At 37.7% G+C, this 22,819-nt stretch overlaps 1 protein-coding gene across 5 annotated transcripts in view; it reads right to left on the bottom strand.

Moving 5' to 3' along the window:
- The window catches only part of MKLN1 (muskelin 1), a 393,778-nt gene that overhangs the window by 70,517 nt on the left and 300,442 nt on the right, over positions 1–22,819 (bottom strand). For all 5 annotated transcript variants that reach the window (XM_049774456.1, XM_049774465.1, XM_049774473.1 and 2 more), the window contains 2 exons: positions 15,556–15,633; positions 12,886–12,951 (listed from right to left, as the gene is read on the bottom strand). In XM_049774456.1, the coding sequence (XP_049630413.1) occupies positions 12,886–12,951; positions 15,556–15,633 (144 nt within the window). The remainder of the gene's footprint in view (positions 1–12,885; positions 12,952–15,555; positions 15,634–22,819) is intronic.

Genomic DNA, 22,819 nt, shown 5'->3' with positions numbered 1-22,819 from the left:
GAAAATAAGTGCCTGAGAACAGATGAGCAGATGAAGAAACTGATACACCTACACAATGTAATATTACACAGCTATTAGGAAAAATGAAGTCATGTAATTTACTTATACATGGATGAAGTGTATTATGTTGAGCAAAATGAGTTGGAGGGAGAGGGATAGATCTCATTCATTTCTGGAATATAAGGGAAAAAAAAGGACAGAAGGGTAATAATATCAAAGACAACAGAAAAGGACCAGGACCTGCTCATTGTATGAAGCTTCCCAAAAAATAGCAGAATGTAGTTAGGGCAGAAAATGACAATGATAGTTGGAAACAATCACTCTGGAAAAGAATTGGTGCTGAGAGGAGATAATTATGAGATAGGCATGATTATCTCTCAGTAACAATAATGCAAACTACAATGTCTTGGGCGGGGGGGCAGTGAGAGTGAAAGAGGAAGAGAAAGAGAGAGACAGAGAGAAGAAAACTATCTGCTCCTGTCAGGTATCCCCTGATGGTGGAAAGTGTGCACTGCTGAAGGGTGTTGTACATTGCATGACTGAAACTCAATCATGAATAAATTTGCATCTGTTGAAAATACTGAATTATGAACAACCTTGTGTCCATTGTGTTTAAGTAATTAATTTTAATTATGAAAAATTGTGTTTAACAAACAAGAGTAAAATTTATAATCTATTCCGTTGTTTCTAAGATGACTTAAAAAGGTACACTAAGGGCCCGGAGAGATAGCACAGCGGCGTTTGCCTTGCAAGCAGCCGATCCAGGACCTAAGGTGGTTGGTTCGAATCCCAGTGTCCCATATGGTCCCCCGTGCCTGCCTGGAGCTATTTCTGAGCAGACAGCCAGGAGTAACCCCTGAGCAACGCCGGGTGTGGCCCAAAACAAACAAACAAACAAACAAACAACAAAAAAAAAAGGTACACTTAGGGCCGGAGCAGTGGCACAAGCAATAGGGTGTTTACCTTGCACATGCTAACCTAGGATAAATCGCGGTTCGATCCCCGTGTCCCATATGGTCCCCCAAGCCAGGAGCGATTTCTGAGCACATAACCAGGAGTAAACCCTGAGCGTCACTGGGTGTGACCCAAAAAGAAAAAAAAAAATGAAAGAAGGTACACTTAACTAAATAAAAAAAGGGTAAGTCTAGGGGCTGGTGAGGTGGCGCTAGAGGTAAGGTGTCTGCCTTGCAAGCGCTAGCCAAGGAAGGACTGTGTTTAGATCCCCCGGTGTCCCATATGGTCCCCTCAAGCCAGGGGCAATTTCTGAGCGCTTAGCCAGGAGTAACCCCTGAGCATCAAATGGTGTGGCCCGAAAAACAAAAAACTAAAACAAAAAAAAAAAGGGGTCAGTCTAAATCAGTTATATTTCAAATATATTCTAGACTAGCATCTGTTAAGCATCAGTATTTTTTTAAACATAGTAAGACAGAGGCTGGGTTAATATTTTGAGAGATAAAAACAGGTAAGTTGATAGCATTCCTTGAGAGTCTGATTCCATACATTTTCAAGGAATATAATTGTCTATTCTGAAAGTATCCCAAGTAAAAGTAATGTGCAGATAGTTTAGGAGTTTCTGTGTAGAAAAGAAAAATCTCTATTATCAAATGTATATTAAAAACATCTAGCAGCTTCTAATAAAACCTAGCAGTAAAACTACTTCTCTCCATTACAATAGCCAACTCAAGATTCACACTAGCTGCATTACATCAGACATTTTAAGAATAAAGTGCTGTATAGCTTGAATCCCTGTGAAAACTGGAGAAAACTTTTCAAATATATTATGGTAGGTTTAATTTCTCAGAAAGAATTTTTTTAAATAATTTTTATTTTGACCAAAGTGAATCACAAATCTTTCACAGTAATATTTTAGGTACATAGTGACATTGAATCAGGGGCACTCCCACCATCAATGTTGTCCTCCCTCCACCCGTACCCAGCATGTATCCCATATTCCCCTACTTTGCCCGCCGAGCTGCTCGTATAGGTGGTCCCCTCTGTCTCTAGCTTGTTGTAGATTGGGTATTGATTCTGTTGTCATTTGCTTTGGATTTGTTGTTTAAATCTGATCATCTTTTTATTTCTACTAAATGTTCATACAAGTGTTTGGTCTTGGTACCATCCGTTACTTGCCCCTCAATTTATGAGGCAGAACAAGATGATTCAAGTTATGTGGTTCTGTTTGAAGGAAAAAGGGGGGGCAAAAATCAAACAAAAAACAGGGTGGAGTTCTTCTAGAAGCTATAAATGTCAATTTAAGAGAAGAGGAAAAAGGAAGAAAAACAACAGTACAAAAAAATAAATCAAAAAACCCCGAAAAGCACCACAGCAATAAAGACAACAACCAAACAATAACCATGATTCCAAAATAAAAACAAAGCGAAAAAGAAAAAACAAACAAACAACAATAACAAAAAAAAAAAAAGATTTGTGCCTTTTTTTTTTTCTGCATAAGCACACTAAATATTGGGGAGATTTGAAAGGAAATTCCCTTGGCCTAAGCAATACAGGGTTTATCTGCCCTTGAAGCATACTGTTATGGGAATAACTACAAGTTCTGTACATGTTTTTTTACTCTCCCTAGGTCCTTTTGTGGCATCTGGGAACCTTCTGCTCATTCATGGATGATAAAATTAGGCCTCTGTAACTAGAGACCTTAGTATTTGCACAAGTCCTAGGATGGAGCCTAGGACGGAGTCTTTCTTTATGGTTCTAGAAGTTCTGTTCCATCACTGTTGTTTTAATCAGTCTTCTTTAGGTGGTGGTTTTGGGTTTTGCACTGATTCTAGGATGAAGCCTAGGATAGAGTCTTTCATTATGTTTCCAGAAGTTCTGCTCAGTTGCAGTTGTCTCAGTCAGACCTCTGGAATTAGAGATCTTGGTTGTTGTACAGATCGTAGGCCAAAACATAAACTAAAGTTTTTATTATTGGTCCCATGATAAGTTCTGTCTAGCCATGGTTGTCACAGTCAGACTTCTGAAGTTAGTGATCTTGGCTTTTGCACAGATCAAAGGATGACGTGTCTTCGGATTTCATCTCATTGTTAGTTGGTGAGATAAGACAACCTCCTCTTAGATCAAGTTGTTGCCATTTCCTCATTGTCAGGCTGTCATATCAAAGCTGGGGCATGTTGCTGTCAGAACAGTATTAAGAATGTCCCAAAGAGTTTGGTTCCTGGAGCTGTCGTGGAGAACTGTGTCAGTTCTATGTCTGAGATCTAGGGTTTGGGGTTGGACAGTCGCTAATCACCTAGAGTCTAAATTGAAGTTACATGACATATGTTCAAAGTGGGCGGTGACCCTGTATTGTAAAATATATGAGTTCTTATCCCTCATAGAAAAGAGCTTCTTTCTATATGTAAAATCCCCTCCCCTTTTAGTATGCCTTTGCAAAAAGAAATGGTGCTATATTGTATTGTTGGTGCATTTGGGGGTGGAAGTGTCAGTCTCCATTATCTCTGTGACCTGGTTTGACCTGAGCTTTTATCTTAGGCAATTCCTCAGAAAGTTTTAAAAGTCACATCAGATATAGCTTTATAATTCAGTTTCTCCTACCTCTGAAATGTCTATAATGAATGCATTAACCCTGACAAAATATAATTTCCTACTCAGTGGCTAATAAAAAAATAATCATTACACCCTCCCCTGCTATCATCCATCCTTCTTTACATTAGTCACTCCCCTTTCTTCAAGTACATGTAAATGTCTTATGTGAGATGCAACAAGTTCCTATGTTAAGAGTTAAATAGGCAAGATAACATAACATAGGCAAAATACATAAGCCAGCAGCTGTGCCCTATAGCTCTATCTGTAAGGACTGACATCGAAGTTATGTCCCACCAGAAATTTTAGCTTAAAAGTTTCATCATTCAGATGTGTACCATCTTCTCAGAGATTTGTCATGTTTTCATATAGTTTCAAATTCTGTGACTATCCTAAGCAAAAATAGCCCTTTGCCTTGGTAACCTAGGGAAATTAGAACAATGCCTCCGATAAGGACCACTGATACAGAATTGAGTTCTAGTGCTAATTAGGGACTCAAGTAGGTCACTTCACTTCCCTGGCTTCAGGGTTTTCATTTACAAAACCTTCAGTGTTTTGGTGATGTTGCTTAGGTACACGAAAACATTCAGAGGGCTGTCAAGCATAAATAGAATTTCTATCTTTACAACATGTACAAAATAAAGTATTTGCAGTTACTAAGTACAAGATTAAAAAAAAAAAACGGTACTACTTTATCTGATTCTGCTTCTCAGTACTTAGGAGGACATTTTAATTTTATATAATGTGAAAAAAAGGGGAAACTTTCCACATTTATTTAAAACAGGGAGTGGCTCTCCATAGATTAATGATGGATCTGGAGTTTGGGAGGTGTTGGGTGGCCAACAAGGCCATACATACCCAGATGTGCTAAGGGCAGAGGGTCATGAGGTGCTGGGGACACTGGGTCTTATATCTGAAAGGAGGAGCTCTGCCTGTTGAAATCTCAGCACATAGCAATTAATGTATCTCACGGCTGGGCATATGGCGCAAATGGTAGAGTATATGCTTAGCAAGTGTGAGGTCTCAGATTCCATCCTTGGTACCATATGGGCTCCAAGCATAGCTCGTTGCCCTGCTGGTCTCTGAGCACTGTTAGAAGGAACACAACCAGGAAAGATGCTACCTCCTCCGATAAAGAAAAGCCCAATATTTCAGAACTATAAAACCCACTATCATTAGGTAAGTGATAATCTTTCCCCCAAAATGCAAAATGTAATGTCCAGAAATACAAAATTAAACAGAAAGGGAAGTTTTAGCTTTTCTTATGACATAAAAATTATTTGTTAAGGTTCTGCTATAAAGGCAATTAACCCTGTTCAATAGTGAAGCCTGGAGAGAAGGGGGCACATAACAAAAATAGCAGTTGACCTTTTGTTTTATACTGTTTCTGAGCACCCTCTGGATAAGGTTACCCTGGTTCATTAACTTTAATAACCCTTCTTTTTGGGCTTTGGGTTCTCAATGTTCTTTTTGAAAAGCAGGTCTCTTTGTACGCATAAATTCTCACAGCAAAGAAAACCCACATTTCCACAACAGCCTCATTGATAGCTGAGCAAAATAAAATCTGGCACAGAGCAAGCATCCGAATGGAATTAAGCCAAGATGTCATTCTTGTTTGTGTATGCTTTGTGGTCCCAGTTTAAGTTTAATAGTAAAATTGAATGAATCCAAAGGAAACAGGATCTTTTGACATACCAGAGCTTAAAGCCTATATAAATTTTAATGAAGTATCACATAAATTAAAGAATTTAAAGATCAAATATCATCTAGAAACAAACAACAGAAAATGCATTAAAATTTAAAAAAATCCCCAGGTTCTCTCCTGAACATGTATTTTGCTTACTAGGTCTCTATATATTGTGCTTTGTTGGGTTTCTACTCAGGAAAACTGTACCCTGTCTTTTGACTATGCATTCCCTCTATCTTCACATCATTCTAAATAAGTTTTTTTAAATAAATATATTGTTCGAGGGCTGGAGAAATAGCACAGCAAGAAGGGCGTACTTGCCTTGCATGCAGACAACCTGGACTCAATTCAAAAAACATCCCATAAGGTACCCTGAGCCTTCTAAGAGTGATCCCTGAATGCAGAGCCAGGGGTAGAGGCTGAGCACCAACAGGTATAATCCAAAAAAATCTTAAGAAAACAAAATACTTTCTTGTCTCACTTTAAAAGGTGGGAAGGAGCCAACATGATGTTTGCCTTGCACGTGGCCTACCGGGATGGACCGAGTTTGATTCCTGGCATTCAATATGGTCCCCCAAGCCTGCCAGGAGCCATTTATGAGTGCGGAGTCAGGAGTAACCCCTGACACTGTTTTTGGGTGTGACCCAACAACAACCAGAAAAGGGTGGGTGGGGCGAGAACTAAAAAAAAAAAAAAAGAGAGAGAGAGAGACAATGGCATTATGTACAACATAGTAGATTCGTCAACTAAATGTCCAATTCCCAAGTTATTAGGTTATTTAACAATTCATGTACACCTTCAGGACAAAATAGTCACATTAAGTGTCAGTCCTTTATATTTTCCTTCTTCAATTGTGGGGATCAGGTCAGGTGCCAAAGTAATTGGCCTCACACATACAGGGTTCATATTTTACCTTTGAGCCATATCCCCAGACTCTCTACTTTTCAAAGGGGTACAAGTTGTAGAGCTATCCATTTCCTCCCAGCACTCAAAGGACATTTAGTCAATATATTTTAAATAGATTTCGGGGTGGGGTGGAAGGGTTCACATCCCTGGCAGTGCTCAGGAGTAATCCTTGGTGGTGGTACAAGGAGTTTAAAGGGTGCGATGATGGGGGTTATTACAGATAAGTCAAGTAAGTGCCTTTCCTCCAGTGCTACCTCTCTGACCTAGTCAATAATTTTTAGCACTAATCTGAAAAGGCACTTTAGAGAATAAAAAGAAAGGCACTGTCTCTATCCTCAAAGAGCTGCAATCTAGTCAAAGTGTTAAAAACAAGTACAACACAGTAATGGCAGACTTAAGTGTTAGAATATGAGTGGACTAAAGACAGAATAAAGTATACATAGGTGAGGAGATTTTGTGAAGAGCTAAAAATGACAGAAAAATATGACTTGTGGGGCTGGAGCGGTGGCGCAAGCAGTAAGGCATCTGCCTTGCCCGCGCTAGCCTAAGATGGACCCTGGTTTGATCCCCTGGCATCCCATATGGTCCCCCAAGCCAGGAGTGATTTTTGAGCGCACAACCAGGCATAACCGGGTGTGGCCCAAACCCCCCCGCCAAAAAAAAAAACTTGTGAATTCCAAAGTAGCTTTGTTGGCAAAAGAGGAGATAGAAGAAAGGACTGTGTAATTATCTTCAGTCCCTAGACTATTGGTTTTTCTTCTTGTGAAACGTAACACTGCCTATTTCAGAAAGCTACTGCAAAAATTAAGTAACGGAGAAAATATTGAAACCGTGGTGAATACTGTTCTACTTAAAAAAAAATGAGTAAGAGATGTAAATAAAATTTTAAAACAAGTACTAAAGACTTTATGTAGAGGTATGGTAAGATCTGGTCTGAATTTATAACATACAGAACTCTCTAAAGTAGAGTTACAAAGGAAAAAAAAAAGGACTGAAAGTAAAATAACCAATAATAGGCTATATATAAAATGTCAAGGGCCAGAGAAATAATCCGGTAGATAGGTAGCTTGCTTGTGTGTAGCCAACCCCAATTCAATGTCTGGCACCCCATATGGTGGTCCCTAAGCACTGTCAGGAATAATTCTTGAACTCAGAGACAGGAGTAATCTGAGCATCATTGAGTATGGAGCAAAGTCATTTCAAAAAGCAAAGTCATTTCATTAAAATAAAATGTATCAATTATATATCCATTCATCCATATTCAAGTCACAAAATAGAAATTCAATTATACTATATAGGGCCCGGAGAGATAGCACAGCGGTGTTTGCCTTGCAAGCAGCCGATCCAGGACCAAAGGTGGTTGGTTCGAATCCCGGTGTCCCATATGGTCCCCCGTGCCTGCCAGGAGCTATTTCTGAGCAGCCAGCCAGGAGTAACCCATGAGCACCGCTGGGTGTGGCCCAAAAACCAAAAAAAATATATATATATATACTATATAAAGTATAAAGCTTTTTAGTAATAATAAATACTAATAAATTATTGATATTATTAGGGTAAAATCTTTTTTTTCTTTTTCTTTTTCCTTTTTGGGTCATACCCGGCGGTGTTCAGTATTTACTCCTGGCTTTGAGCTCAGAAATCACTCCTAGCAGGCACAGGGGACCATGTGGGATGCTGGAATTTGAACCATCATCTGTCCTGGATCAGCGGCTGCGTGCAAGGCAAATGCCCTACCACTGTGCATCTCTCTGGCCCCCAAGATAAAATCTTATCGCTATTTAAAATAAGTTAGAAATGTTAATGTCTTTGGCCACTTTTTGGCTTTAAATTTTATGAGCCCAAATCACTATCCTTCTACTTTGATCCACAGGAATAAATCAGACCATGCTGATAGTATAATTCTCCACAAGATGGCACTCTTTTTGTGGAATTAAATCCATTTTTCTATTTGAAATAGCATATAGTGCACTAATATCATACAACTTAACCTTTCATAAAATGCACGTTGTCAAAAAAGACACTGGGCACATACTCCACATGTCTGAGGTCTCAGTTCCTGGGTTCATTCCCATACACCAAAAATAGAAGAGCAAGAAGAGAAAGTAAACAGAGGGTCAGCAGATTAATGAAGAGAGTTAATTTAATTGTTAATTTAGTATCAATTTGAGAAAAACCAGTGAAAAAATTTAAGCATTTCAAAATTGACATTCAGGTAAAAAAACATGTTAGGATAATTTCCATTTAAAAGTTCAATTCTTCTGAAAGCATTGGATGATGGATCTCATTCCTATGTCTTGTAGGATATAAAGCAAAGCAAGGGAGCAGGCAAAGCATATGAAAACAGATCCAGGGGTGCAGAAAGTAAGAGAAGGATTAAAGTGGAGACCAATGGATCCTTGTAAGAATATTTATTGGTCCTTAGGTAGTGAATATGACATGATGAGAAATAGACACTGTTTTTTTTTTTTTTTTTTGTGGTTTTTGGGTCACACCCGGCAGTGCTCAGGGGTTATTCCTGGCTCCAGGCTCAGAAATTGCTCCTGGCAGGCACGGGAGGACCATATATGGGACGCCGGGATTCGAACCGATGACCTCCTGCATGAGAGGCAAACGCCTTACCTCCATGCTATCTCTCCGGCCCCAATAGACACTGTTTTATTAACCAAGATACGTCAATGAAAAAAACACACACAAAAAAAGAAAAAATAGTTTTGAAAATTAAGATGAAAAAAGTGCAATGTTTTTTTAAATTAATTTCATTAGCCAATTTATTGGCTTCTCGTGACTCAGCAAATGAGCAAATGGATTGATCTGCCTTCTTTGTTCAAATGAATTCTATTCTTTCATAGAACATTTGACTATAGTATGGAGACAAAGATCTTTTGGGTAAAGTTAGTCTCTAAGAGGTTGTATTTTTTGCCATGATCATATTTCCTGCTAAGGGGTTGTATTTTCTGCCTTATTTTGAATTCTTAATTAAGTCTTTATCTCAAAATTTAAGTCTATACTTCTCCTAATAATATAGAAGAAAAAATTTTACTCATGGAAACAATATACAGATATATAGCAACATAATTAAATTTGAAATGAATCCTCAAAATCGATGTTTAGTTATTTCCTTAAAGATGATACTTTATGTGGCCGGAGAGATAGCACAGCGGTGTTTGCCTTGCAAACAGCCAATCCAGGACTAAAGGTGGTTGGTTCGAATCCCGGAGTCCCATATGGTCCCCTGTGCCTGCCAGGAGATATTTCTGAGCAGACAGCCAGGAGTAAACCCTGAGCACTGCCGGGTGTGGCCCAAAAATCAAAAAAAAAAAAATGATGATACTTTATGGACTTCAAGAATACCAGAATATGGTGTTATATGCTTTGTTGTTGTTGTTATATTTAATGGAAGAAGCTGGACAGAGAACAGGGGTTAAGATGCTTGCTTTGCACACAGATGACCCCCATTCAACTCCAGCATCAAAAATAGTCCCCTGAACTAGCCAGGAATGATCCAACTCACTCTCCACACCCCCAAAGAAAATAGTTTTATATATAATTGGTACTGAAAAGTCAGAGGTTCAGATGTCTAAAGAAGAGTTTTTTTGTTTGGTTTTGGCTTTTGGATCACATCTGATGTTCTTCTTGATGGTTTATTTCAGGTTCTGCACTCAAAATCACTTCTGGCAGTAATTGGGGGAGGGTTGAACCTGGGTGGCTGCATGCAAGGCAAGTGCCTTACCGGTTGGTTGTATTCTCTCTCCAGCCCCAAAGAAAGTTTCTTCTAACTAATAGTTATCACTCCCTTGATTTCTTTTGTAGATGCCAAAAACTAGGATTTACTTGAGGTTTCCTACCTATTTTGATAGAAAAAGAAAAAAACCTGGTACTGGGCCCGGAGAGATAGCACAGCGGCGTTTGCCTTGCAAGCAGCCAATCCAGGACCAAAGGTGGTTGGTTCGAATCCCGGTGTCCCATATGGTCCCCCGTGCCTGCCAGGAGCTATTTCTGAGTAGACTGCCAGGAGTAACCCCTGAGCACCGCTGGGTGTGGCCCCCCCCCCCCCCCAAAAAAAAAAGCCTGGTACTGAGCTTCTTAAAATTTCAACTACAGTTGTATAATACAGTACTAAATGGCTGGTCTAATGGAACATTTTCTTACTTAAATGAGAAAATTTTTTAATTCCTTTAAATAAAAGGCTGAAATCTAGCTTTATAATCTTCTTTGTATCTATAAAAGCTTGAAACAGTATTCAGAACGTTAAAACAGCCCTCAAACAAAAAAAAAAAATGGCTCTAAAATGAGATATGAAACCCCTAAATTTTTTTTTGTTTTTTTGGGGGGGCCACACCCGTTTGATGCTCAGGGGTTACTCCCGGCTAAGTGCTCAGAAATCACCCCTGGTTTGGGACAACCATATGGGACACCGGGGGATAGAACAGCGGTCCTTCCTTGGCTAGCGCTTGCAAGGCAGACACCTTACCTCTAGCGCCACCTCACTGGCCCCTAAATTTTCTATAGTACAAATATCATCCTAAAAATGTATTTCTAGGGTTTGGAGAAATAGCTCAATGGGAAGAGTGCATGTTTTGCATGCAGGAAGGTCTGGGTTCAATTCCTGGCACTGCAGGATCCCCAGGCATCATTAGGAGCAAAGCCAAGCACAGAGTCAGGAAAAGGCTTGAGGATCAACTTCCACTTCCAAAACAGATAAGTAGGTGAGTAGATAAACAGATTTTCAAAGTACTTGCATGACTTTCTATAAACAGATGTTAATACTAGAATACAAAGGCTAATTTTTCTTTGTCATCTTTGTTGACTTATGATTCTTGAGAAGCTATCAAAAGATTGCTCCCTTAAAGAACCTATCAAGAACAATAATCCACGATTATAAAAACTAACAAAGTGATTCTTATTATGCTTCCTTATGTTCATCTTTCTAATATAAGTCAAGTCAAAATTCAAACTCTTCCTCTCCTTGCTTTTGCTATGGTGAGAGAAAACCCAAGGTACATCCAGCTCCAGGGGGCCACTTGTAAAAAGATCAATCTCTTGGCCAGTTGGGCCACATTCCTGGCCCTTGAGTTTGTTTGCTTTTTAAAAGAATATTACTGTTTGAAATTTCACTGAAATGTCACTATTCTATAAAATATACAAAAATATCACAAAAAATGTTTATCACTCTAAAAATAAATCAATTCAAAGGTCTCTGACCTGAAAAATTAGCTCTTAATAGTCAAGAATTCTGCCCAGGGAACAGTCAGGATAGTCAAGTTATTTGTCTATCAAAGGACTCTTTATTTTCTATCTCAGACAGAAAAAAAGGAGCAGGGGAAACTTTGCTCTTTTACTTTGCTAAGTCTTGTATATATACTTCACCTATCTCTTACCAAAAAAAACACATGAAAATTATTTCTGCTCATTGATAAGATTCCTAAATGCTAAGTAAGCCAGAATTTATTTATAACTGGCAATTTATAAATACATACATGAATATTCATTGGACTTGGAGGTAGAAGATTCATCATGGAAAAAGACAACAGCTGAGTCAAGTCTATTTTGAGGGAGGGGAAAACTTTCAGGGGAAGAACCTAGATTTGAAAAGTCAGTTTTTCTAAGCTTTTAAATGAACCATTTCCATAGAGATAACTTATAATATTCTTAACCCAGATCACTACTTTGACTACAGATTTAGCAGTTAATTTAAAATATAATTTTCTATATCACTTACAAAACACTTGTTAAAATGCATCAGTGCCAAAAAAAAAAAAAAACAAAAAAAGAAAAAAAAAACACCCAAACCTTACATTGCATTTATTTTTATTCTTAACTATTTTGTATTGAGTCAACCAAACAACTTGTTTATTCCCAATGTCCTAAGAGTCAGAATGAGGATAATTAAGTATATGTTACACATGGAAAAATGAAAGTGTTTGGATTCATATTGGCACTCTTTAGAGTAAAGTCTTTGTAAAGTCATACAGTAAAATTACACTAAATATTTGTTATTATTTACTTTTGAAGATAGTAGTTTGAACCCTATTATAATTTTGGTATTCACCTCTAAATCTTATGGTATTTAAATTGTTCAAGGCTAGAGAAACCTAAAGATTTTCAGTACCATGTTATAGAATAACTTAAAAGACAACCAAGGTTGTCACAAACATACAGGTTTGTGAAGAGTATTTAGCAATTATTGGCATGACCAATATGAAAAGCTACCTAATTTGTTGTTTACTCCCTTTATTTTAGTTAATTCATTTATTATATTATCATATTGTTGCATTGAAACATAAATGCACTGAAAATCCAGAAATACTCAATAGTTTACTATGAAAATTGAATTATAAGCCTACACATACTAACACCATCACCACACACAGTGCTATAAAAGGACACACATTTTTTCTTTCAGTTTATCTAATTTAATCTGTGCAGCTGCCTAGTCCCTACCCTCAAATGGCACTGCCTGGTATTGGTTGCACCTGAGGTTTATGCCTATTTTCTCTGCTGTTTAGCTGAGGCAAATAACATCAAACCTTTGTAATAAAGAAGCATATTCATGTTTACCTAGTATTTGAAAATGTGTGACTTTTTAAGAATTTGCTTTCTGGGAATGGAGCAGTCAAATCTTGTTTTATTCTTGGCAACACACGATTCTCCCAGCACACCAGAGTGTAGAGCCAGGAACAAGCCCTAGCACACACAAATGTTACTCCCCACCCACCAACAAAAACCTGCTTTCCACTGAAAGTATTCCTTACCTGTTTGAACATCAATAACCATCTGATGGCCCCCTCTCATTCCTGGCCTATTGTCTTCTCCATCACCTGAAAGAAGAATCAAGTTATTTTCTTTCTATAGAGAAAAGAACACCTATGTCAAAAATTATCCAAAAGTTTGTACGTAGTAAGAAACAAAAACAACAGTGTTTTGATATTGAATACAGAAAACCACTAAGACAAATGTAATTTATAACTGTGTATGATAATCTTGCTTTTAGGTTATTAATGTAATTGGAAGCTATTTTCAGTATAGTCATGATCAATGCCATTAACCAGCTGATGGCACAGTCCACACAAAACATAGCATAAAGTTCTAAATTACTTAGCCTTACTAAGTAAAAGTGGAAAACAATCATACAATTAGAGCTCAGGTTTATATACTAGGCACACTTTATTAGTATAATGAGCACTTTTTTTTAAAGTTTTGTTTGTTTGTTTGTTTTTGTTTTTGGGTCACACTCAGTGGCACTCAGGAGTTAATCCTGGCACTGCACTTAGAAATCGCTCCTGGCAGGCTCGTGAATGCCGGGATTCAAATCACCATCCTTCTGCATGCAAGGCAAATGCCCTGCCTCCATGCTATTTCTCCGACCCATAACGAGCACTTTTAAGGCTCATAAAGTTAGTTACTAAAACCCAAGATGCTAATTAAAACTGACACTAATAATTTCCATACTGTATTAATTTATACCAATATTTTCATGATCAGTTTTCACATAATTTACTAATTGTTTTATATGAGTACTGGCTGAAAATCATAACATTTGCTTCCCTTTCTTTTCTTTTTTAATGTAGTCATCTGAAATTAACAAAGTTATTCGTGACTGGTTTTCAGGCCTAAAATGTTTCAACATTAATTCCTTCCATTCTCTACCAATACCCTTCCAACCCCATTTCCCTCCAGTCTACCAGTCTGTTTCTCCAAGAGGAGGCACTTTTTTTTAAGCAGGCACTTTTTAACTTCCCCTTTGATTGTTACTTCTATCACAAAACTTAATAGACAAGGTTAAAGGCAATCAATATAAATTTAAACTTCTGAAAGAGCAAACTATTCATCAATATATATCTACTCTTTACAGCAAATGCTACATAAGTGAAGCTATAACTTCATGTTGATAATTGGAAATGATAAGAGATTCTAATTCTTACTTGCTATAGAACAGAAAATCTATTGTTAAATTAAACCTTTCATTAATCAAATATACAGCCTGAGTAGCCACTTTCCCAGTATCAGCTTTATCTTATATTAAAGACATTCAATTTTTTTTATAATTTTCACAGAGACACTAGATATAGAAAAACTAGATGCAAAACTGAAGCTGTTCAAGAGCTAATTATTGAGAATCACCTTGCAAATTTTTTTCTCTCCTTTCCAATAGGTAGGTTTAAACTTTCAGTTCACAATCAAGAAAGCTTTGTCTTTTTCTTCCTGCCCCACCCCAGTCATTCTCCAGTCCTTCCAAGATGTGTCAGTACAGCCATTTTTTGGTTTGTTTGTTTGTTTTTTTTTTTGGGGGGGGGGGCACACCTGGCGGTGCTCAGGGGTTACTCCTGGCTGTCTGCTCAGAAATATCTCCTGGCAGGCACAGGGGACCATATGGGACACCGGGATTCTGCCATCTCTCCCGTCCGGTTTGTTTGTTTTGAAGCCACACCTTGTATAATATTTTAAGCTTGATGAAAATAATCTTTGTAAGAAGTGAATGCTGTTAGGAACCTAATGTTCAGAGAAGATAAATGCAAGGGTAAGTGGTTCCAAACTCACTGTGATGTTTAATATAAAAGAATGAAAAATTTAACTTTCTTTTATTTAAATTAATATTTTATTTTAGCATTAACTTTTTAGTTTTTGGGATTTTTTTGTTTTTTGGGGGTTTTTGGGCCACACCTAATGACTCTCAGGGGTTACTCCTGGATATGTGCTCAGAAACCGCTCCTGGTGTGGGGGACCATATGGGACGCTCGGGGATAGAACCACAGTGCGTTCCAGGCTAGCACTTGCAAGGCAGACAGACGCCTTACCACTAGCCACTGCTCCGGCCCCATTTTTTTTTTTTAATGCTTTAGAAGAATATATTAATAGACCAAAGTTAAAAAAAATTTCATGGCAAGAACTGGTGAACTTGAGATGTTAAGTATGAAAGGAATAAATTGTAGGACTATTTACTAGTGTTATTTACAAAGTGTTAGATCATGATGAAGGTGAAAAAGAAACAAGTTAAGGATAAATATAGAGGATGTGAGGGTGGGAGTAGATTTAACAGTGCCAGTATTTATCTTTATAGAACCTGCTTATAAAGCTCCACAATTTCAGACATTTCCATATTCTCATAAGCTCTATTAACTATTTTGCAGAATGTGAATTTTTTAGGAACATATGTCTGACATTAGCACAATAGTATATAATTTTACAACATTCCCCATAAATATTTAAGATAGTATTTTGTTTAAAAACCAATCTGTTATAGTAATAAAACAAGGAGGATTAAAAGTAAAATTTAATAGAGTAACCCCACTACCTAGTTATAGAATATTTGTTTTAAATACTGATTTTCCCGTACAGAGTTTTGTAAAATTTGAGCTATTTTTGGAAAATTTAACTTGAAAATTGAAAGCAAAAATACCGACAACCTAGTAAGGAAAGCTCACCTTTGGTACTTTTTGGGATGATCTGACTCCATCGAGGCTTGTATTCCTGTTGACTGATGTATTGATTGAATAAGCCATCTGTAAATACCAGATTGAGAAATGATTACACCTGAACAGCTTATTCTTTTATGATAGCAAAAATAATACAAAAAGATTAATATGCAGAAATAAACAAAAAGAACAGTTATTAATATGTCAATAATACAGTAATACATTCCCAAATGTGCTGGCTGAATTTTCATTCTACCTAAAATATAAATAGCGGGCACAACCATGAAAACAAATTTCTTAGCAGTCACTCACATTAAAATTTAAACTTTTTTATCATTACTATTCAAGAAAAAGTAGACAAGGAAATGGGAGTGCTCATAACTCATGGCCAAAACCAAAACAAATCCTTTATAGCAAAATTATATGCTTAATTTTAAATGATTAAAACTTTATAATTTTAATCCTGGCGTCCCATATGGTCTCCCGAGCCTACCAGGAGTGATTTCTGAGTGCAGAGCCAGGAGTGACCCCTGAGCGCTGCCAGGTATGATCCAAAAACCAAAATATATATATATATATATATATATATATATTTTAAACATTTAAAATAATTCATAATTTCAAACATTTACATATAATGTTAAATGTGAACATAAAGATTGCTTTATTGCATTTACATCTAATGCACTATGAATTAGGCATTATCATCTGTTTTAGAAATACAAAAAATTTTTGGGAGGAAATTAAGGAAAATCACACAGCTTTTGATTGTAACACTAAAGTATACTATAACACTATACTATATTCCTGACTCTGTTTGATCAATGCATTCTTAAACCACTTAAGAGTTATTAAAGGATTTACTATGATGGTCATGGAAACTAAACTACCCACATACATCTATTCTACCTCAAATTATTACCCTGTCTGATACCACAGCTCTCAGTGAAGATTAATTCATGAATAATATGGAATTCAGTCCTGACTAATGAAACATGAGGGCTTCAAGGAGTTTCTAGGAAATGCTTCCTTATTTGTAAGTAGATACAAAGAATACATATCTACTTTAATTCCTCTGGAAATGTTTATGGCTATATGCAACACTATTATTACAGTCACTTTGTAAATGTATGAGAATGAAGTCAGTTCCTTAATCATGTCCAAGTAGAGAAAAAAAGTGGATCAGTAAAATGACCGTAAAATTTACTACATACTTGGGGCTGGAGAGGTGGCACTAGAGATAAGGCATCTGCCTTGCAAGTACTAGCCTAGGACGGAACTCGGTTTGATCCCCTGGCATCCCATATGGTCCCCCAAGCCAGGGACAATTTCTGAGTGCATAGCCAGGAGTAACCTTAATGGGTGTGGCCAAACAAACAAACAAACAAACAAAAATACTTTACCTCATACTAGGACTTTTATGATTCAGTAGCATTTCCTCATTTTATTTATTGTTTGTTTATTTATTTGGTTTTAGATTACTTGTGGTTCTGCCCTCAGGAACCATTCTTGGTGGTACTTGGGAGAGCATATGGGATTCTGGGGGTTGAACTTGGGTGAGCTGCATACAAGGTGAACACCATACTCTGCTATACTATCTCTCAGGCCCTGCATTTCCTTACTAAAAAAAAAAAAAAAATTAATTTTCCTCTTACAAGGGCCCAACAAATAATACTTTATAAAAACATTTTTCTATAAATTCTATCGGGTAACTGATTTTAATCTGAATAAGTCTCCCTTTTGCTTCTTTTATTCTCTGAAAACAGACTTTTATGAAAAATTTTAAGTGAAAACAGTTTGTTCTTCATAACTTGTACTCATGCCAGAAGCTGCAATTTAGAGAAATCTCCCTAATCTCTTTCTTTTCTGGGTAGTTACGAAGCTCAGTTGTAACCACTCCTTTCCACTTTCAAGTCTTTTCAGATGACCTTAACTGGAAACTTGAATCTCCCACACACATATTCAGTTTCTTTTTCTTGGTTTTTGGGGCATTTCAACATTCCCACAAAAAGAAGGTTCTATGTCTTCTTCCTTTTTTTTTTTTTTTTTTTTGGTTTTTGGGCAATACCTGGCAGTGCTCAGGGGTCACTCCTGGCTGTCTGCTCAGAAATAGCTCCTGGCAGGCACAGGGGACCATATGGGACACCGGGATTTGAACCAACCACCTTAGGTTCTGGATCGGCTGCTTACAAGGCAAACACTGCTGTGCTATCTCTCCGAGCCCTCTATCATTCTTTACTTTTGTTTTGGGAGCCACACCAGTAATGTTTAGGGGTTACTCTAGGCTCTGTACTCAGAAATTACTACTGGGAATGCTTAGGGAATGATATGGGATGCTGGGGATCAAACCCAGGATGGTCTCATGCAAGGTAAGAGCCCTACCTACTACTATTGTTTGGGACCCCAAAAATATATTTTAGGGTACACACCCAGCAGTGCTCAGGGATCATTTCTGGTAGGCTTAGAGAATGGTATGGAGTGTTGGGGATTGAACCTAGGTTAGCCATGTGCAAGGCAAGCACCTTACCTGCGCTACCCAGCTCTCTTTTTTAAACCAGTATTTATAAATCAGAATTTATATCTTGGTTGCCAAGAATTTATATCTTAATTGTCAAAGAAAGGAAGAACAAGTCACGTCAGTTATTTCCGTGAAAGGTTTCCTATCAAATAATCTACTCTCATGGGCTTTTTTCACAGTTCACCAACACGGTTTCATTTCAAGAATGGACACTTTTCTTTTCACAAAAAATTAGTCATGATCCCATTAATACTAAAGACAAGATGGTAATAAAAATTCTAACAGTAAATTCAGAATTATATACACAAAAAATCAAACTGGAATAATTCAATTTTGAGAAAGGCACATCAAAGTCATCTATTTTACTTAAAAAATTTAATCACAAGATAAAATTGTTCGGTTAACTTTAAAATGTTCTAATACTTTTAAACATTAATTCTAAACAAAAGCTCACCGAAAATGAATGGGGGATTTTTAAAATGAGTTAAAAATAGGGGCCGGAGAGATAACACAGCAGAGGGCATTTGCTTTGCAAGCAGCCAATCCAGGACAGATGGTGATTTGAATCCCAGCATCCCATATGGTTCCCCAAGTCTGCCAGGAGTGATTTCTGAGCTCAGAACCAGAAGTAACTCCTGAGCACTGCTGGGTGGGAAACCCCCCCCCCCCCAAAAAAAAAAGAGTTAAAAATGAGAAAGGGGGCAGAAGCAGTGGCACAATCGGTAGGGCGTTTGTCTTGTACGCACTAACCTAGGATGGACCACGGTTCGATCCCCTGGCACCCCATATGATCCCCCAAGCCAGGAACGATTTCTGAGTGCATAGCCAGGAGTAACCCCTAAGCATCACTGGGTGTGGCCAAAGGAAAAAAACAACAGAAAAAAGAGAAATGGGGCAGCACAGTGTTAGGGTGTTTGTGTTGCATAAGGCTGACCCAGGATGAATGCAGGATCGATCCCTGGCATCCCACATGGTCCCCCTAGCCAGGGCGATTTCTGAGCACAGAGTCAGGAAAGTAAACCGTGAGCACCGCCAGGTGTGGCCCAAAAATACAAAAACAAAACAAAACAAATAAATGAGGGAGAGGGCCTGAACAACAGTATAGCAGTTAGGGAATTTGCCTTGCACAAGGCCTATCCAGGTTCGAACCTGAACATCCCAAAAGGTCAGTCCCCTGGGCCTGCCACGAGTGATCCCTAAGCAAAAAACCAAGAGAAAGCCCTGAGCACCACCAAGTTGTCAGGTTAAAAAGAGCCCCCCCAAAATAACTTTAAAAATGAGGGAGATCAGGAAACTGCAAGACATTAAAATTACGAAGCAAAAATAAAGACTATTAGAAAATAAATAAATTCCATGTTTTTAGCAATACCACATTACCAAATTGTTCGTGCTAATTATTTGCATGACTGCAAATATAAGTAAGTGGGCTTTTTTGTTTTTGTTTTTTTATTTTTGGGCCACACCTAGTGACACTTGGGGGTTACTCCTGGCTATGCGCTCAGAAATTGTCCCTGAAAAAAAAGAAATTGTCCCTGGCTTGGGGGACCATATGGGACTCCGGGGGATTGAATCGACGCCCGTCCTAAGCTAGCACTTGCAAGGCAGATGCCTTATCTCTAGCGCTCCTGCGCTGGCCCCTATAAGTGTTTTATCTTTCAAATTGGTGTTTAAGAATTGGATACAACTGAGATTTCTTTCAAATTGTAGCATACCAGGATTCCACCATCAAAACCATGCAAACTATTTATTTACAAGAACTATGTATGTATAGCTGATTTCACCATATGGCCATAGTAGAGAGATTTCCAGAGCATGCTTTGAGCCACAGTTCTCAGAGTCAGGATGTGAGGAAAAAGAGAGGAATGAATACTACTGAGAAGGAATCAGGGAAAAAAAACATAGAAGGAAAAACCTTGCTGTCCCAAAATGTAGTCCTAGCTCTTAACCGACAAGAACATATTTTATGTAGAAAACACTCATTTCACTGCAAGATTGATGATACTACAAGAGAATCACCACAAATTTATATAAAGATATAAAAAAGGAAAAAAAAATACTATCACTATTGGAACCATGTTAACTAAACTACAATTAACCTTTAGGAATTTAAAGTTAACAAATGAATCTGATTTAACAGAATAATGCAAGCAAAAGTAGAGGAAAATGATCACTTTTCTATGAATATACTTAAGAAGTAAGCAACCGGGCCCGGAAAGATAGCACAGCGGTGTTTGCCTTGCAAGCAGCCGATCCAGGACCAAAGGTGGTTGGTTCGAATCCTGGGTGTCCCATATGGTCCCCCGTGCCTGCCAGGAGCTATTTCTGAGCAGACAGCCAGGAGGAACCCCTGAGCACCGCTGGGTGTGGCCCAAAAACCAAAAAAAAAGAAGTAAGCAACCTTCTCTATAAAATGAATTAAAGTTAAAAATATAAACGGAAGAAGAGAAATATAAAAAGCTTGCAAAAGCTGGACAAAACAAGAAAATAAGTAGGACAACACAAGAAAATAAATCCACAGGGCCAGAGCGGTGGCGTGGAGTGGTAAGGCATCTGCCTTGCAAGCGCTAGCCTGGGATGGACGGCAGTTTAATCCCCTGGCATTCCATATGGTCCCTCAAGCCAGGAGCTATTTCTGAGCGCATATCCAGGAGTAACCCCTGAGCGTCACCAGGTGTGACCCCAAAAAAAACAAAAACAAACAAACAAACAAATAAATAAAATAAATCCTGAATTATGAGTTGAAGAAAAAGATAAAAGAAAAAAATTAATTCACATAAATGAAGGCCAAACATAATAATGAATTTATTCTAAGACTCATTAATACAGAAATAGAATAGAAACAATTTAACATAATTGTGGAGTTTAAAAGGAAAAAAGGGAAAATGAAAGAAGACAGATAAAAAGGCAAGACACATTTGTTTGAAAAACCAAACAAACATAACAGTTAACAGGACTTACACAATGGAGTCGTCCTGTTAGTATGAAATAATCTAAGCCTAAAATGTTTAAATTAATCTTAGATCGAAGATTGCATTTGGGGGTTGGAGATCGAGTACAGGAAATAAGGCACTCCCCTCGCACATATGGCTGGCTTCAGTTTGATCTCTGGCAGCCCTGAGCACAGCTGTGTGGGGGATAATGGGGAGGAGAAGGAAGAAGAAGCTGTAAGTGGAGGCATTCAAAGGAGCTACAGCCTAAAGTTATAGTAAACATTTCAATATAAAATATATAAATTGGGGTAACAGTGAAATGATATTTGGAGAAAACAATCCAGAATTCTATATCCAGCAAAAAAAAATATTTTTATAAAAAAACACAAAATTTTCAAGTGAATGAAAAGTCATCTTCAGAAAAAGAAACTGTGAAGGCTGTATTTAAATAAGAAGGAATACAATCCTAGTTATAAAATCAAAGATACAAGCAGTAATAAAAAAAAGTAGCAAACACTAAGAAAGAATAAATGAAAAGTTTATAAAAGAATATAAGTGAAACAAGGTTGTATTAAAGACCATTAGATACAATATCAAAATTATAGAGTAAATAGTAAAAAATGACTAATAGTTAAAAATAGTAAATAGAGAGGAGTTAAAAGTCTACAAAGTCTGTACAGCGGTAGGGTGTTTGCCTTGCATGCAGCCGACCCAGGACAATGGTGGTTCGTATCCCAGCATCCCATATGGTCCCCTGAGCTAGCCAGGAGCAATTTCTGATCACAGAGCCAGGAATAAACCCTGAGTGCCACTGGGTGTGACCCAAAAACCAAAAAAAGAAAAAAGAAAAAGTACTGATAAATTTTAAGTATATTAACATGTTGTCATTTCTAAACTAATTACAAATAAAATATAATCAGAGCATGCTATTTCCACACATATAGAAAGAGAAAAGGGCCAGGAGATGGCATGTTATTAATGCACATGTGTGAGATCTAGAGTTTGATGCCTAGCACCTGCGCATTACTGGAATAGCCCTGGTAGTCTACAAGTTTTGCAGCTGTAAATCTGGTGGCTTCCCAAAACTGAATGTTGAGCATTCTGGGTGTGCCCACTATTTTAAAAGAGTGAAGTGGAAATATTAAATGTTAGTGGGGGAATATATTTGTCATTAATTGAATGTACAAATAAAACAATTATTCTAATATAAAAAGACAACTTTATCTTTTTTTAAAATCCAACTAGCAAGAGAGCAGAGTGATGATAAGGTGGGTAGAATACTTACCCTAAATATAGCTAACACAGATTTGATCTCTGGTACCCCATATGGTCCTCTGACCTGCCAGGAGTAAGCCCTGAGCACCACTGGGTATGAACCCAAAATTCAAAATAAAGGCAAAACAAAAATCCAGCCACGTGGGTGTCTGGGATGCTAGTTCAGATGGTACCTACCGTTCAGGCCTAGCATTGGTGAACTCGAATTATGCCCCTAAACCCACAAATTCCCCTCCCATAGCACTGCCACAGTGGCCCCTCTAAAAAATAAAATCCAACCAACTTTTTAGAAGATACTTCCTTTTTAAAATTTTTTAAAATAAATAAAAAATTAATAACACAATTAAATAAGCGTGGCTGTGGATACAGAGCACGGGATTTGACTAAGGATCAGAGTACTTGTCAAGTGTGCTCTGGTTTCACTTCCCTGTACTGAATGGTCTCCTGAGCACTGTTGGCAGCAACCCCAATCAGAGAACCTGGAGTAGGACCCTCTGAGCACCGCTAGATATTGCCTCAAAACCAAAAAATAAATTCACTAAAATAGAAA

Source organism: Suncus etruscus, chromosome 1 (genome assembly GCF_024139225.1).
Source record: "Suncus etruscus isolate mSunEtr1 chromosome 1, mSunEtr1.pri.cur, whole genome shotgun sequence".
In the NCBI taxonomy this organism is placed as follows: domain Eukaryota; kingdom Metazoa; phylum Chordata; class Mammalia; order Eulipotyphla; family Soricidae; genus Suncus; species Suncus etruscus.
The sequence above is the reverse complement of the archived record's forward strand: the minus strand, read 5'-3'. Positions and strand labels throughout refer to the sequence as shown.